This window comes from Siphateles boraxobius, unplaced genomic scaffold, assembly GCF_051911475.1.
Source record: "Siphateles boraxobius isolate OS27281-9 unplaced genomic scaffold, OSU_SipBor_1 85, whole genome shotgun sequence".
Classification (NCBI taxonomy): Eukaryota; Metazoa; Chordata; class Actinopteri; order Cypriniformes; family Leuciscidae; genus Siphateles; species Siphateles boraxobius.
In genome coordinates, this window is record NW_027509214.1 from 1,106,465 (window position 1) to 1,120,000 (window position 13,536).

Here is a 13,536-nt window from a genome sequence, read left to right on the forward strand (position 1 = left end):
AACTGTCTGAAATATCAATAATATTACTGAATATTAAGTGTCTTTTAATAAACCCCAGCTAAGCAAGGCAAAGGCGGCAGTGGATGTTTCCTGGTGTTTTTCTGCTTTCAGCTCTTCTTGTGTGATTGCTAGTGGTGTTGGGCGTTTGTTTCACTGCGCTAATGTCTCTGCTCTCTTCACTCTTTCTGTGTCTTCTCACGCTCGTGGCTCGTTTAGCTGTTAAGTCGATTAAGAAGCAGCACTTAGTGGAGGTGCGGTCGATGGCCAACCCGCCGGCGGCAGTCAAGCTGGCGCTGGAGTCCATCTGTCTGCTGCTGGGCGAGAGCACCACCGACTGGAAGCAGATTCGCTCCATCATTATGCGCGAGAACTTCATCCCCACTATTGTGAACTTTTCTGCTGATGAGATCAGGTGACTGACTGCCGGTGCGGAGCGGTGGCCGCCGCGTGTAGAGAGGACAACTGTAGTCCTCAGACACACACACACACACGGGCTGCGTTGACATATAACCGTAGTCCTCAGACACACACTCACTCACCATCACTAGCTCCGTTTACATCCAATGCAGTGAATCTAACATGTGCACAAAATTTGAATATCGCATAAAACATTTGAGATGCTGCGATGCGATTGGTCCGCTGGTGAGTCCAGTTATCCAATCACAGCCTATGATGTTACTGATAACTGATGTTATCACAGACCCCGACACTGGCGGGTCACGTGACTCGGTCCCTCTCCCCGACGCCGCGGCCGCTACGCTCCCGCCGCATGAACCGTTTGTCCTCGTGGTCCTAAAACCCTCCATTCCCTCCCTAGCCGTCAGCTCGATTAAGAAGCAGCACCTTGTTGAAGTGCGCGCTATGGCTAACCCACCGGCAGCCGTTAAACTGGCTCTAGAGTCGATCTGCCTCTTGCTCGGCGAGGAAACTAGTGACTGGAAAAAGATCAGACAAGTTATTATCAGAGACAATTTCATCTCCAGCATAGTCAACTTTGTCTCTGAGGACACGAGGTATTATCATCTCCTACACACATCTTCCTCTCAGGTGTGAGACGGCTCTCGCCTCAGCTCAAGGTTTTTGATTAGCGATTTTCACTATATATATAGTTTCAAAGCAGCTACTTCCTAAAATGTTTCAGTCTAGGAAGTATTCAGTTATCAGTCAGAGACGAGTGTGGCAAAGTAACAGCAGGATCATGTAATATTCTAATAAATGGAATCAAAATAACACTGAATATAGATTTTATTAGTGTAGCTGCACGTCCAGTTAGCTTTATACAGGACAGCTTCAGTCATAAACCAGTCAGTGATGAAACTCCATCAGAGATGAGACTCAAACTCAGATTCATCTCTACAGAAGACAGTCATTATTCAGTTCAGCGCAGTGTTCATTCATCATGTGACCATTATCAGACCCTTTAACATGTGAATGTGTTGTTAAATGATTGAAATATTAACTTAGAGAAAATATTTTAACTGTGATAATGTGTGTTGTATTAGTTTGAAGAAAAACATTGTATTTGCATGAGTGTGTAGATGTTTTACAGTGTCCTGACCAGACGTGACAAATCAATCAAACACCACAGCCAATCAGAGAAGCGTGTGGGCGGAGTCTGCGAGCGCAACTGGATAAGCACATAATCAAATTCATAAATATGAAGCCAATTTGACAATAAAAACTCATACTGAGTGACTGAAACAAGAATCCATGTCAATCACGTTCTTGTTTCATTCATTTATTTCAAGATGAGGTGAATAATCTGTAGTTGCTTTCAGTACGGCTATCAATGATATTCAAACTCACATTCAATTATTTTAACTTTAAATAAATCACTTAGAGATTACCATGGTCTTTGTATGTTGTTGTTACAACCGTGTCCGTTTCTAAAGCGAATCGTCTGTCGTGTGTCGGCGTTGACAGAAACTCTGATTAACATGGAAACGACACCTTTGATGGCGTGTGGTTTGGACACTGTGACTGTGACTGTGACTGTGTGTGTGTGTGTGTGTGTGTGTGTGTGTTTGTGTGTGTGAAACACCAGTTCTAACACACTCTCTGCGTGTCCCAGTGACTCCATCCGGGAGAAGATGAAGAAGAACTACATGTCTAACCCCAGCTACAACTACGAGCAGGTCAACCGCGCCTCTCTGGCCTGCGGGCCCATGGTCAAGTGGGCGATCGCTCAGGTAAGCCGCTGACCTCTGACCCCCGCGACCTCTGACCCCCCGTAACCCCTGACCCCCGCGACCCCTGACCTCTGGGTTTGTGTTCAGCTGAATTACGCAGACATGCTGAAGCGCGTGGAGCCCCTGAGGAACGAGCTGCAGAAGCTGGAGGACGACGCCACCGACAACAAGACGAAGGCGGAGGAGGTGGAGCAGATGATCCGGGATCTGGAGGCTAGCATCGCGCGCTACAAGGAGGAGTACGCCGTGCTAATCTCAGAAGCGCAGGCCATCAAAGCCGACCTGGCGGCCGTGGAGGCGAAGGTGCGACTGATGACACACTTCACTGCGTCTCGGAGCACTTTACAAGGGTTCAATTAAATAAAAAGAATACATAAAACATGCTATCAATCTAAGAAGAATATATGAAATGACAATAACAAAATAATCGCATAAAAGCGACCCCTAAAAAATAAGTTCTAAGAGATTTAAAGATTCTGAGAACAACTGATAAAAAAAGAATCTCTTTCTCTTCTGTGTTTGAATTCATTTGCAATATTTCTACTCTGGTTCCATTGAGAAGGTGTTTTACAGGGTTTGTACGAAGTGCTGGAGTTCGACTCCTGGAAAACACCCATTTTTATGGAGGAGTACTTGACAATTATTGAAAGGCAATATTTATTTTTAATTTTATTGATAAAACAATCTTTTCACACAAATTAACTCTGCAGTCTGTCTGATATAGAGACAGTTCACATGACTGAGTGTGATGTTGCTCATATAAATATCAGAGTATATGATACAGCTTTTATTCTTCAGTTCCATCATAATAATCAGTTTGAATAAGGGAAGCGATATCTTTATCATATTATCCTGTCAGTGGTTAAAGCGACAGGCTCTGCATGTGCTGCACTTCATTTGTACCATTTTGTTTTATTAGTATATTTTTATTAATCTGTTTGGCTTTTTTAGAATTATTTAAAAGATAAAGGAAGATATTGTTTGAGTGAGATCTCTGATTGTAGTCCAAGAAGAAGAAAAAAAGTGTTTAAAGTCCAGCAATTCCATTTTACAGTATCTGTACAAACCCTGTTTTAATCAAGTTAATCACATTTAGTTTTGAAATAACTCTTCTACTAACTCACACTACTGTGTGTGTGTGTGTGTGTGTGTGTGTGTGTGTGTTGAGCTGAGCTGGTACGTGTGTGTGTCTCTGACTCGTCTCTGGTGTGTGTGTGTTGAGCTGGTACGTGTGTGTATCTCTGACTCGTCACTGATGTGTGTGTGTGTTGAGCTGGTACGTGTGTGTCTCTGACTCGTCACTGATGTGTGTGTGTGTTGAGCTGGTACGTGTGTGTGTCTCTGACTCGTCACTGATGTGTGTGTGTTGAGCTGGTACGTGTGTGTGTCTCTGACTCGTCACTGATGTGTGTGTGTGTTGAGCTGGTACGTATGTGTGTCTCTGACTCGTCACTGATGTGTGTGTGTGTTGAGCTGGTACGTGTGTGTGTCTCTGACTCGTCACTGATGTGTGTGTGTTGAGCTGGTACGTGTGTGTGTCTCTGACTCGTCACTGATGTGTGTGTGTGTTGAGCTGGTACGTGTGTGTGTCTGTGACTCGTCACTGATGTGTGTGTGTCTGTGACTCGTCACTGATGTGTGTGTGTCTGTGACTCGTCACTGATGTGTGTGTGTGTTGAGCTGGTACGTGTGTGTATCTCTGACTCGTCACTGATGTGTGTGTGTGTTGAGCTGGTACGTGTGTGTGTCTCTGACTCGTCACTGATGTGTGTGTGTGTTGAGCTGGTACGTGTGTGTGTCTCTGACTCGTCACTGATGTGTGTGTGTCTCTGACTCGTCACTGATGTGTGTGTGTGTTGAGCTGGTACGTGTGTGTGTCTCTGACTCGTCACTGATGTGTGTGTGTCTGTGACTCGTCACTGATGTGTGTGTGTGTGTGTTGAGCTGGTACGTGTGTGTGTCTCTGACTCGTCACTGATGTGTGTGTGTGTTGAGCTGGTACGTGTATGTGTCTGACTCGTCACTGATGTGTGTGTGTGTGTTGAGCTGGTACGTGTGTGTGTCTCTGACTCGTCACTGATGTGTGTGTGTGTTGAGCTGGTACGTGTGTGTTTCTGTGACTCGTCTCTGGTGTGTGTGTGTGTTGAGCTGGTACGTGTGTGTGTGTCTCTGACTCGTCACTGATGTGTGTGTGTGTTGAGCTGGTACGTGTGTGTGTCTCTGACTCGTCACTGATGTGTGTGTGTGTTGAGCTGGTACGTGTGTGTTTCTGTGACTCGTCTCTGGTGTGTGTGTGTGTTGAGCTGGTACGTGTGTGTGTGTCTCTGACTCGTCACTGATGTGTGTGTGTGTTGAGCTGGTACGTGTGTGTGTCTCTGACTCGTCACTGATGTGTGTGTGTGTTGAGCTGGTACGTGTGTGTGTCTGTGACTCGTCTCTGGTGTGTGTGTGTGTTGAGCTGGTACGTGTGTGTGTGTCTCTGACTCGTCACTGATGTGTGTGTGTGTCTCTGACTCGTCACTGATGTGTGTGTGTGTCTGTGACTCGTCACTGATGTGTGTGTGTGTTGAGCTGGTACGTGTGTGTGTCTCTGACTCGTCACTGATGTGTGTGTGTGTTGAGCTGGTACGTGTGTGTGTCTCTGACTCGTCACTGATGTGTGTGTGTGTTGAGCTGGTACGTGTATGTGTCTGTGACTCGTCACTGATGTGTGTGTGTGTTGAGCTGGTACGTGTGTGTGTCTCTGACTCGTCACTGATGTGTGTGTGTGTTGAGCTGGTACGTGTGTGTGTCTGTGACTCGTCACTGATGTGTGTGTGTGTTGAGCTGGTACGTGTGTGTGTCTGTGACTCGTCTCTGGTGTGTGTGTGTGTTGAGCTGGTACGTGTGTGTGTCTCTGACTCGTCACTGATGTGTGTGTGTGTTGAGCTGGTACGTGTGTGTGTCTCTGACTCGTCACTGATGTGTGTGTGTGTTGAGCTGGTACGTGTGTGTGTCTCTGACTCGTCACTGATGTGTGTGTGTGTGTTGAGCTGGTACGTGTGTGTGTGTCTCTGACTCGTCACTGATGTGTGTGTGTGTTGAGCTGGTACGTGTGTGTGTCTCTGACTCGTCACTGATGTGTGTGTGTGTTGAGCTGGTACGTGTGTGTGTCTGTGACTCGTCTCTGGTGTGTGTGTGTGTTGAGCTGGTACGTGTGTGTGTGTCTCTGACTCGTCACTGATGTGTGTGTGTGTTGAGCTGGTACGTGTGTGTGTCTGTGACTCGTCTCTGGTGTGTGTGTGTGTTGAGCTGGTACGTGTGTGTGTGTCTCTGACTCGTCACTGATGTGTGTGTGTGTTGAGCTGGTACGTGTGTGTGTGTCTCTGACTCGTCACTGATGTGTGTGTGTGTTGAGCTGGTACGTGTGTGTGTCTCTGACTCGTCACTGATGTGTGTGTGTGTTGAGCTGGTACGTGTGTGTGTCTGTGACTCGTCTCTGGTGTGTGTGTGTGTTGAGCTGGTACGTGTGTGTGTGTCTCTGACTCGTCACTGATGTGTGTGTGTGTTGAGCTGGTACGTGTGTGTGTCTCTGACTCGTCACTGATGTGTGTGTGTGTTGAGCTGGTACGTGTGTGTGTGTCTCTGACTCGTCACTGATGTGTGTGTGTGTGTGTTGAGCTGGTACGTGTGTGTGTCTCTGACTCGTCACTGATGTGTGTGTGTGTGTGTTGAGCTGGTACGTGTGTGTGTCTCTGACTCGTCACTGGTGTGTGTGTGTGTGTGTGTTGAGCTGGTACGTGTGTGTGTGTCTCTGACTCGTCACTGATGTGTGTGTGTGTGTTGAGCTGGTACGTGTGTGTGTCTCTGACTCGTCACTGGTGTGTGTGTGTGTGTGTGTTGAGCTGGTACGTGTGTGTGTCTCTGACTCGTCACTGATGTGTGTGTGTGTTGAGCTGGTACGTGTGTGTGTCTCTGACTCGTCACTGATGTGTGTGTGTGTTGAGCTGGTACGTGTGTGTGTCTCTGACTCGTCACTGATGTGTGTGTGTGTTGAGCTGGTACGTGTGTGTGTCTGACTCGTCACTGGTGTGTGTGTGTGTTGAGCTGGTACGTGTGTGTGTGTCTCTGACTCGTCACTGATGTGTGTGTGTGTGTTGAGCTGGTACGTGTGTGTGTCTCTGACTCGTCACTGATGTGTGTGTGTGTTGAGCTGGTACGTGTGTGTGTCTCTGACTCGTCACTGATGTGTGTGTGTGTTGAGCTGGTACGTGTGTGTGTCTCTGACTCGTCACTGATGTGTGTGTGTGTGTTGAGCTGGTACGTGTGTGTGTCTCTGACTCGTCACAAATGTGTGTGTGTGTTGAGCTGGTACGTGTGTGTGTCTCTGACTCGTCACTGATGTGTGTGTGTGTTGAGCTGGTACGTGTGTGTGTCTCTGACTCGTCACTGATGTGTGTGTGTGTGTTGAGCTGGTACGTGTGTGTGTCTCTGACTCGTCACTGATGTGTGTGTGTGTGTTGAGCTGGTACGTGTGTGTGTCTCTGACTCGTCACTGATGTGTGTGTGTGTGTTGAGCTGGTACGTGTGTGTGTCTCTGACTCGTCACTGATGTGTGTGTGTGTTGAGCTGGTACGTGTGTGTGTCTGTGACTCGTCTCTGGTGTGTGTGTGTGTGTGTTGAGCTGGTACGTGTGTGTGTCTCTGACTCGTCACTGATGTGTGTGTGTGTGTTGAGCTGGTACGTGTGTGTGTCTCTGACTCGTCACTGATGTGTGTGTGTGTGTTGAGCTGGTACGTGTGTGTGTCTCTGACTCGTCACTGATGTGTGTGTGTGTTGAGCTGGTACGTGTGTGTGTCTGACTCGTCACTGATGTGTGTGTGTGTTGAGCTGGTACGTGTGTGTGTCTCTGACTCGTCACTGATGTGTGTGTGTGTGTTGAGCTGGTACGTGTGTGTGTCTCTGACTCGTCACTGATGTGTGTGTGTGTTGAGCTGGTACGTGTGTGTGTCTCTGACTCGTCACTGATGTGTGTGTGTGTGTGTTGAGCTGGTACGTGTGTGTGTGTCTGACTCGTCACTGATGTGTGTGTGTGTGTTGAGCTGGTACGTGTGTGTGTCTCTGACTCGTCACTGATGTGTGTGTGTGTTGAGCTGGTACGTGTGTGTGTCTCTGACTCGTCACTGATGTGTGTGTGTGTTGAGCTGGTACGTGTGTGTGTCTCTGACTCGTCACTGATGTGTGTGTGTGTTGAGCTGGTACGTGTGTGTGTCTCTGACTCGTCACTGATGTGTGTGTGTGTTGAGCTGGTACGTGTGTGTGTCTCTGACTCGTCACTGAAGTGTGTGTGTGTGTGTTGAGCTGGTACGTGTGTGTGTCTCTGACTCGTCACTGATGTGTGTGTGTGTTGAGCTGGTACGTGTGTGTGTCTCTGACTCGTCACTGATGTGTGTGTGTGTTGAGCTGGTACGTGTGTGTGTCTCTGACTCGTCACTGATGTGTGCGTGTTGAGCTGGTACGTGTGTGTATCTCTGACTCGTCTCTGGTGTGTGCGTCACTGATGTGTGTGTGTCTCTGACTCGTCACTGATGTGTGTGTGTCTCTGACTCGTCACTGATGTGTGTGTGTGTTGAGCTGGTACGTGTGTGTGCCTCTGACTCGTCTCTGGTGTGTGCGTCACTGATGTGTGTGTGTCTCTGACTCGTCACTGATGTGTGTGTGTGTTGAGCTGGTACGTGTGTGTGTCTCTGACTCGTCTCTGGTGTGTGCGTCACTGATGTGTGTGTGTCTGTGACTCGTCACTGAAGACGTCACTGATGTGTGTGTGTCTGTGACTCGTCACTGATGTGTGTGTGTGTGTGTGTGTGTGTGTGTGTGTGCAGGTGAACCGCAGCACAGCTCTGCTGAAGAGTTTATCAGCCGAGCGGGAACGCTGGGAAAAGACGAGCGAGACGTTTAAGAACCAGATGTCCACGATCGCGGGCGACTGCTTGCTCTCCGCGGCGTTCGTAGCATACGCCGGCTACTTCGACCAGCAGATGCGGCAGAACCTGTTCACCACCTGGTCCCATCACCTCCAGCAGGCCAACGTTCAGGTACTGACACACACTCAGTCCGGCTGGGCGGAAGCACGATCATGACTAATGTTTTTGAAACACAAAAGCTTGTTGAATTGCACTAATTGGAAAAGAATGCATTGCATTAACAGTGCCTGGATTTTAATGCATTGTATTTTTAGGGCTTGCACTATTATAAGCTGAAATTCAACATGGTTGTATATTCAAGCTGTGAATATTTCAATTCAAAACAATTCACACAAATTCATTATTAAAAATTCAATAATCCATATTCACCTTTCAGATTTCACTTCCAAAATATTCATTCTGGATAAAAATACAACCTGTAATATTCTACGGGCAAATTTCAGTCCTTTTTATTTCGCTTCCACAAATTCAGTTCACTTCGGTTCAAGTTCGACAGATAATTAAACATTTCACACCCGGGAAAAAAAACTGCAGGAATAGCAGTAGATTACCGATTGATCATCTCCATCTGCTGTTACTCGGGTGTTGAAGACTAGAGCATCAGTCAGAGAAACTCATTCATTCACAAAAACTGATTTACAGAAATGTAGCAAGCGTAAGTATTTGTGATGATTATCAGGGCCTATATATATATATATATGTGGAAAATGTGAATGAATGAGTCTCTCTAACTGTTGCTCTAGTCTTCATCAACAGCTGCTTGCGACTAACAGCAGATGGAGATTATAAATCTGTTTTCCACTGCTTTTCCTGCAGTTCCCGGTTCTTTAATCTGTGATCTTCTTTGTAGTTCTTTAATCTGTGATCTTCTCCTGATCTGTAGTTCCGCACGGACATCGCCAGGACGGAGTATCTGTCTAACGCTGACGAGCGGCTGCGCTGGCAGGCTAACTCTCTGCCGGCCGACGACCTGTGCACGGAGAACGCCATCATGCTGAAGAGGTTCAACCGGTGAGAGGAACACACACGTCACTTCACAGAGGCGCTCCAGATTGTCTATACCTATTCCAGGATTTTTTTTAAGAATTTGTTAAAAGTTTGCAAGAAATTAACACAAATCCTGATTAAGGCTGTCAAAATGTCTGAAAAACTTAATTTAAATTTCTTTCTTAAATATAAGCAAAATTCGAATTCTAAAGGCAATGCTTCATAGGGGTCTCCAACCCTGCTCCAACACACATGCCTGTAAGTATCACGTGACCCTGAACAGCTTGATTAGCTGGTCCAGGTGTGTTTGATTGGGCTTGGAGCTAAAATCTGCAGGACAGTAGCTCTCCAGGAGCAGGGTTGGAGACCTCTGTGTCAGAGGATAAGAGTCCTGTATTGTCTGCTATGTCCACTAGAGGGCGTGAGCGCTATAAGCAAATCAAGGATTGCATCTTTTATTGAAATGAAGGGTTAGGGTCAAACTTGAGGGTGTTCGTCAGCCTATTCCTGCCATTTTTCACGTTAGCGACGCAGCCGCTCCCGCTGTGCTGGATAAGCTTACAAACACACTCTGCGTCAGTGACGCCATCATGTCTCGTGCGCCGCTCGACACCAAACGTTCTGGTGCTTGGTGTTTACAGTCAAATGTGCAGGTTTTTGGGGGGGGGGGTTTAATGAAAATTTGAAATGAAAATTTTTATTTGACAGTCCTAATCCTGATATGGTTTCTCATAAATGTATCGCCATTAAAAGCTGGCATGGCATTAGAAGCAATCAAAGGTTTGCGGGGTCATTGAAGGTCTCGTGCGTGTGCCGCCCACAGGTATCCGCTGATCATCGACCCGTCGGGTCAGGCCACAGAGTTCATCATGAACGAGTATAAGGACCGCAAGATCACACGCACCAGCTTTCTGGACGACGCCTTCAGGAAGAATCTGGAGAGCGCTCTGCGGTTCGGCAACCCTCTGCTGGTGCAGGTACACACACACACACACACACACACACACACACCCCTCTGCTGGTGCAGGTACACACACACACACACACCCCTCTGCTGGTGCAGGTACACACACACACACACACCCCTCTGCTGGTGCAGGTACACACACACACACACACACACACACACACACACACACACACACACACAAACACACACACACACACACACACACACACACACACAAACACACACACACACACACCCCTCTGCTGGTGCAGGTACACACACACACACACACAAACACACACCCCTCTGCTGGTGCAGGTACTCACACACACATACACACACAAACACACACACACACACACACCCCTCTGCTGGTGCAGGTACACACACACACACACACACACACACACACACCCCTCTGCTGGTGCAGGTACACACACACACACACACACAAACACACACACACACACCCCTCTGCTGGTGCAGGTACACACACACACACCCCTCTGCTGGTGCAGGTACACACACACACACCCCTCTGCTGGTGCAGGTACACACACACACACCCCTCTGCTGGTGCAGGTACACACACACACACCCCTCTGCTGGTGCAGACACACACAAACACACACACACACACCCCTCTGCTGGTGCAGGTACACACACACACACACCCCTCTGCTGGTGCAGGTACACACACACACACACACACACACACACCCCTCTGCTGGTGCAGGTACACACACACACACACACACACACCCCTCTGCTGGTGCAGGCACACACACACACACACACACCCCTCTGCTGGTGCAGGTACACACACACACACACACACACACACACACCCCTCTGCTGGTGCAGGCACACACACACACACACACACCCCTCTGCTGGTGCAGGTACACACACACACACACACACACACCCCTCTGCTGGTGCAGGTACTACACACACACACCCCTCTGCTGGTGCAGGTACACACACACACACAAACACACACACACACACACACACACACACACACACACACACACACACCCCTCTGCTGGTGCAGGTACACACACACACACACACACACACACACACACACCCCTCTGCTGGTGCAGGTACACAGACACAAACACCCTGAACATTGTGAACCCTGAACCCCATCTGTCCTCTGTCGTGTGTGTGTGTGTGTGTGTGTGTGTGTGTGTGTGTGTGTGTGTGTGTGTGTGTGTGTGTGTGTGTGTGTGTGTGTGTGTGTGTGTGTGTGTGTGTGTCAGGACGTGGAGAGCTACGACCCGATCCTGAACCCGGTGCTGAACCGCGAGGTGCGCCGCACGGGTGGCCGAGTGCTCATCACTCTCGGGGATCAGGACATCGATCTGTCGCCGTCCTTCGTCATCTTCCTCTCCACTCGAGACCCGACGGTGCGTGTGAATACAGCTTAAATACAGATTAATACAGCTCGTTCTCCCTGGTATTGTGATTATAATGTTAGTAGAAGGACATTTGTTTGTGTGAGGCACTGCATGTGATATGTAGATCACAGAGCGCTGTTTAAAAGCAGTTCATACGCCAGACATTACACCGCTGTGCCGACTTACACACCTTGCTGTTTCCTCGGGCTGGGACGATACACACACATCCCGATTCGATACGATCACGATACTCGGGTGCCGATATATGATATGTATTGTAGAATCGCAATTCTTAAAAATCACAAGTATTGTGATTCGATATTGCAGTGTATTTTTTTTTAACACTAGACCATCGGGAAAAGCTAACTCATACACTTACACAGACTGTACATGATGTATAAGATGAGTCATATTTACAAAAACAATTCATCACATCTTTCTGACTTTTATTTCAGAAGCGTCATACTGTACTAAGATGAATAAAATTGTTTTTAAAATCATAAACAAGAAATGGCGATAGTTAGGTGAATAGATTTCCCCAGCGCTACTGTTATGAGTGTACTTCTTCGCACTCGTTTAATGCCTCTGATTATTAAGTTCATCATTAAATAATTTTTAATCACGGCACAGTTATTTTCCCGATTATTTGCACAGCATAACACAGCGCTTGAATTGTCCTGTGTCTGCAGGTGGAGTTCCCTCCCGACCTTTGCTCTCGCGTGACCTTCGTGAACTTCACGGTGACCCGCAGCAGCCTCCAGAGCCAGTGCCTGAACGAGGTCCTGAAGGCCGAGCGGCCCGATGTGGACGAGAAGCGCTCGGACCTGCTGAAGCTACAGGGTGAGTGATGAGGAAGATGATGAGGATTATGGTGATGATGAGGATTATGGTGATGATGAGGATTATGATGATGATGGTGAGGATGATGAGGAGGATGATGAGGATGATGATGGTGATGATGAGGATGATGATGATGATGATGATGATGAGGATGATGATGATGAGGATGGTGATGATGAGGATGATGATGGTGAGGATGAGGATGAGGATGATGATGGTGAGGATGATGAGGAGGATGATGATGGTGATGATGAGGAGGATGATGAGGATGAGGATGATGATGGTGAGGATGAGGATGATGATGATGATGATGGTGATGAGGATGATGAGGATGATGATGAGGATGATGATGATGGTGATGATGGTGATGAGGATGATGATGATGAGGATGATGATGATGGTGATGAGGATGGTGATGAGGATGATGATGATGAGGATGGTGATGATGAGGATGATGATGGTGATGAGGATGATGATGGTGATGAGGATGGTGATGAGGATGGTGATGATGGTGATGATGGTGATGATGAGGATGGTGATGAGGATGATGATGAGGAGGATGATGATGAGGATGATGATGAGGATGATGATGATGGTGATGATGATGATGATGAGGATGGTGATGAGGATGATGATGAGGAGGATGATGAGGATGATGATGGTGATGAGGATGATGGTGATGAGGATGATGGTGATGAGGATGATGGTGATGAGGATGATGGTGATGAGGATGATGGTGATGAGGATGATGGTGATGAGGATGATGGTGATGAGGAGGATGATGAGGATGATGATGGTGATGAGGATGATGGTGATGAGGAGGATGATGAGGATGATGATGGTGATGAGGATGATGGTGATGAGGATGATGGTGATGAGGATGATGGTGATGAGGATGATGGTGATGAGGATGATGGTGATGAGGATGATGGTGATGAGGATGATGGTGATGAGGATGATGGTGATGAGGATGATGGTGATGAGGATGATGGTGATGAGGATGATGGTGATGAGGATGATGATGATGGTGATGAGGGTGATGAGGATGATGAGGATGATGAGGATGATGGTGATGAGGATGATGGTGATGAGGATGATGATGATGGTGATGAGGATGATGGTGATGAGGATGATGGTGATGAGGATGATGATGATGGTGATGAGGATGATGGTGATGAGGATGATGATGAGGAGGATGATGA

At 47.6% G+C, this 13,536-nt stretch overlaps 2 protein-coding genes across 3 annotated transcripts in view; both read left to right on the forward strand.

Moving 5' to 3' along the window:
• dync1h1 (dynein, cytoplasmic 1, heavy chain 1) overlaps window positions 1–13,536 on the forward strand; it is a 99,242-nt gene that overhangs the window by 59,021 nt on the left and 26,685 nt on the right. The window contains exons 52-59 of one of the 2 annotated variants that reach the window (XM_077221740.1): window positions 217–412; window positions 2,072–2,189; window positions 2,277–2,492; window positions 8,051–8,263; window positions 9,036–9,163; window positions 9,963–10,116; window positions 11,357–11,503; window positions 12,184–12,334. In XM_077221740.1, coding sequence (XP_077077855.1) covers window positions 217–412; window positions 2,072–2,189; window positions 2,277–2,492; window positions 8,051–8,263; window positions 9,036–9,163; window positions 9,963–10,116; window positions 11,357–11,503; window positions 12,184–12,334 — 1,323 coding nt within the window. Of the gene's footprint in view, window positions 1–216; window positions 413–817; window positions 1,014–2,071; window positions 2,190–2,276; window positions 2,493–8,050; window positions 8,264–9,035; window positions 9,164–9,962; window positions 10,117–11,356; window positions 11,504–12,183; window positions 12,335–13,536 lie in introns of both variants that reach the window. The other variant, XM_077221741.1, reaches the window with a different exon arrangement.
• Window positions 12,531–13,536, forward strand: part of LOC143731044 (uncharacterized) — a 2,780-nt gene continuing 1,774 nt past the window's right edge. Inside the window, exon 1 of the mRNA XM_077221684.1 lies at window positions 12,531–12,698. Coding sequence (XP_077077799.1) covers window positions 12,531–12,698 — 168 coding nt within the window. The remainder of the gene's footprint in view (window positions 12,699–13,536) is intronic.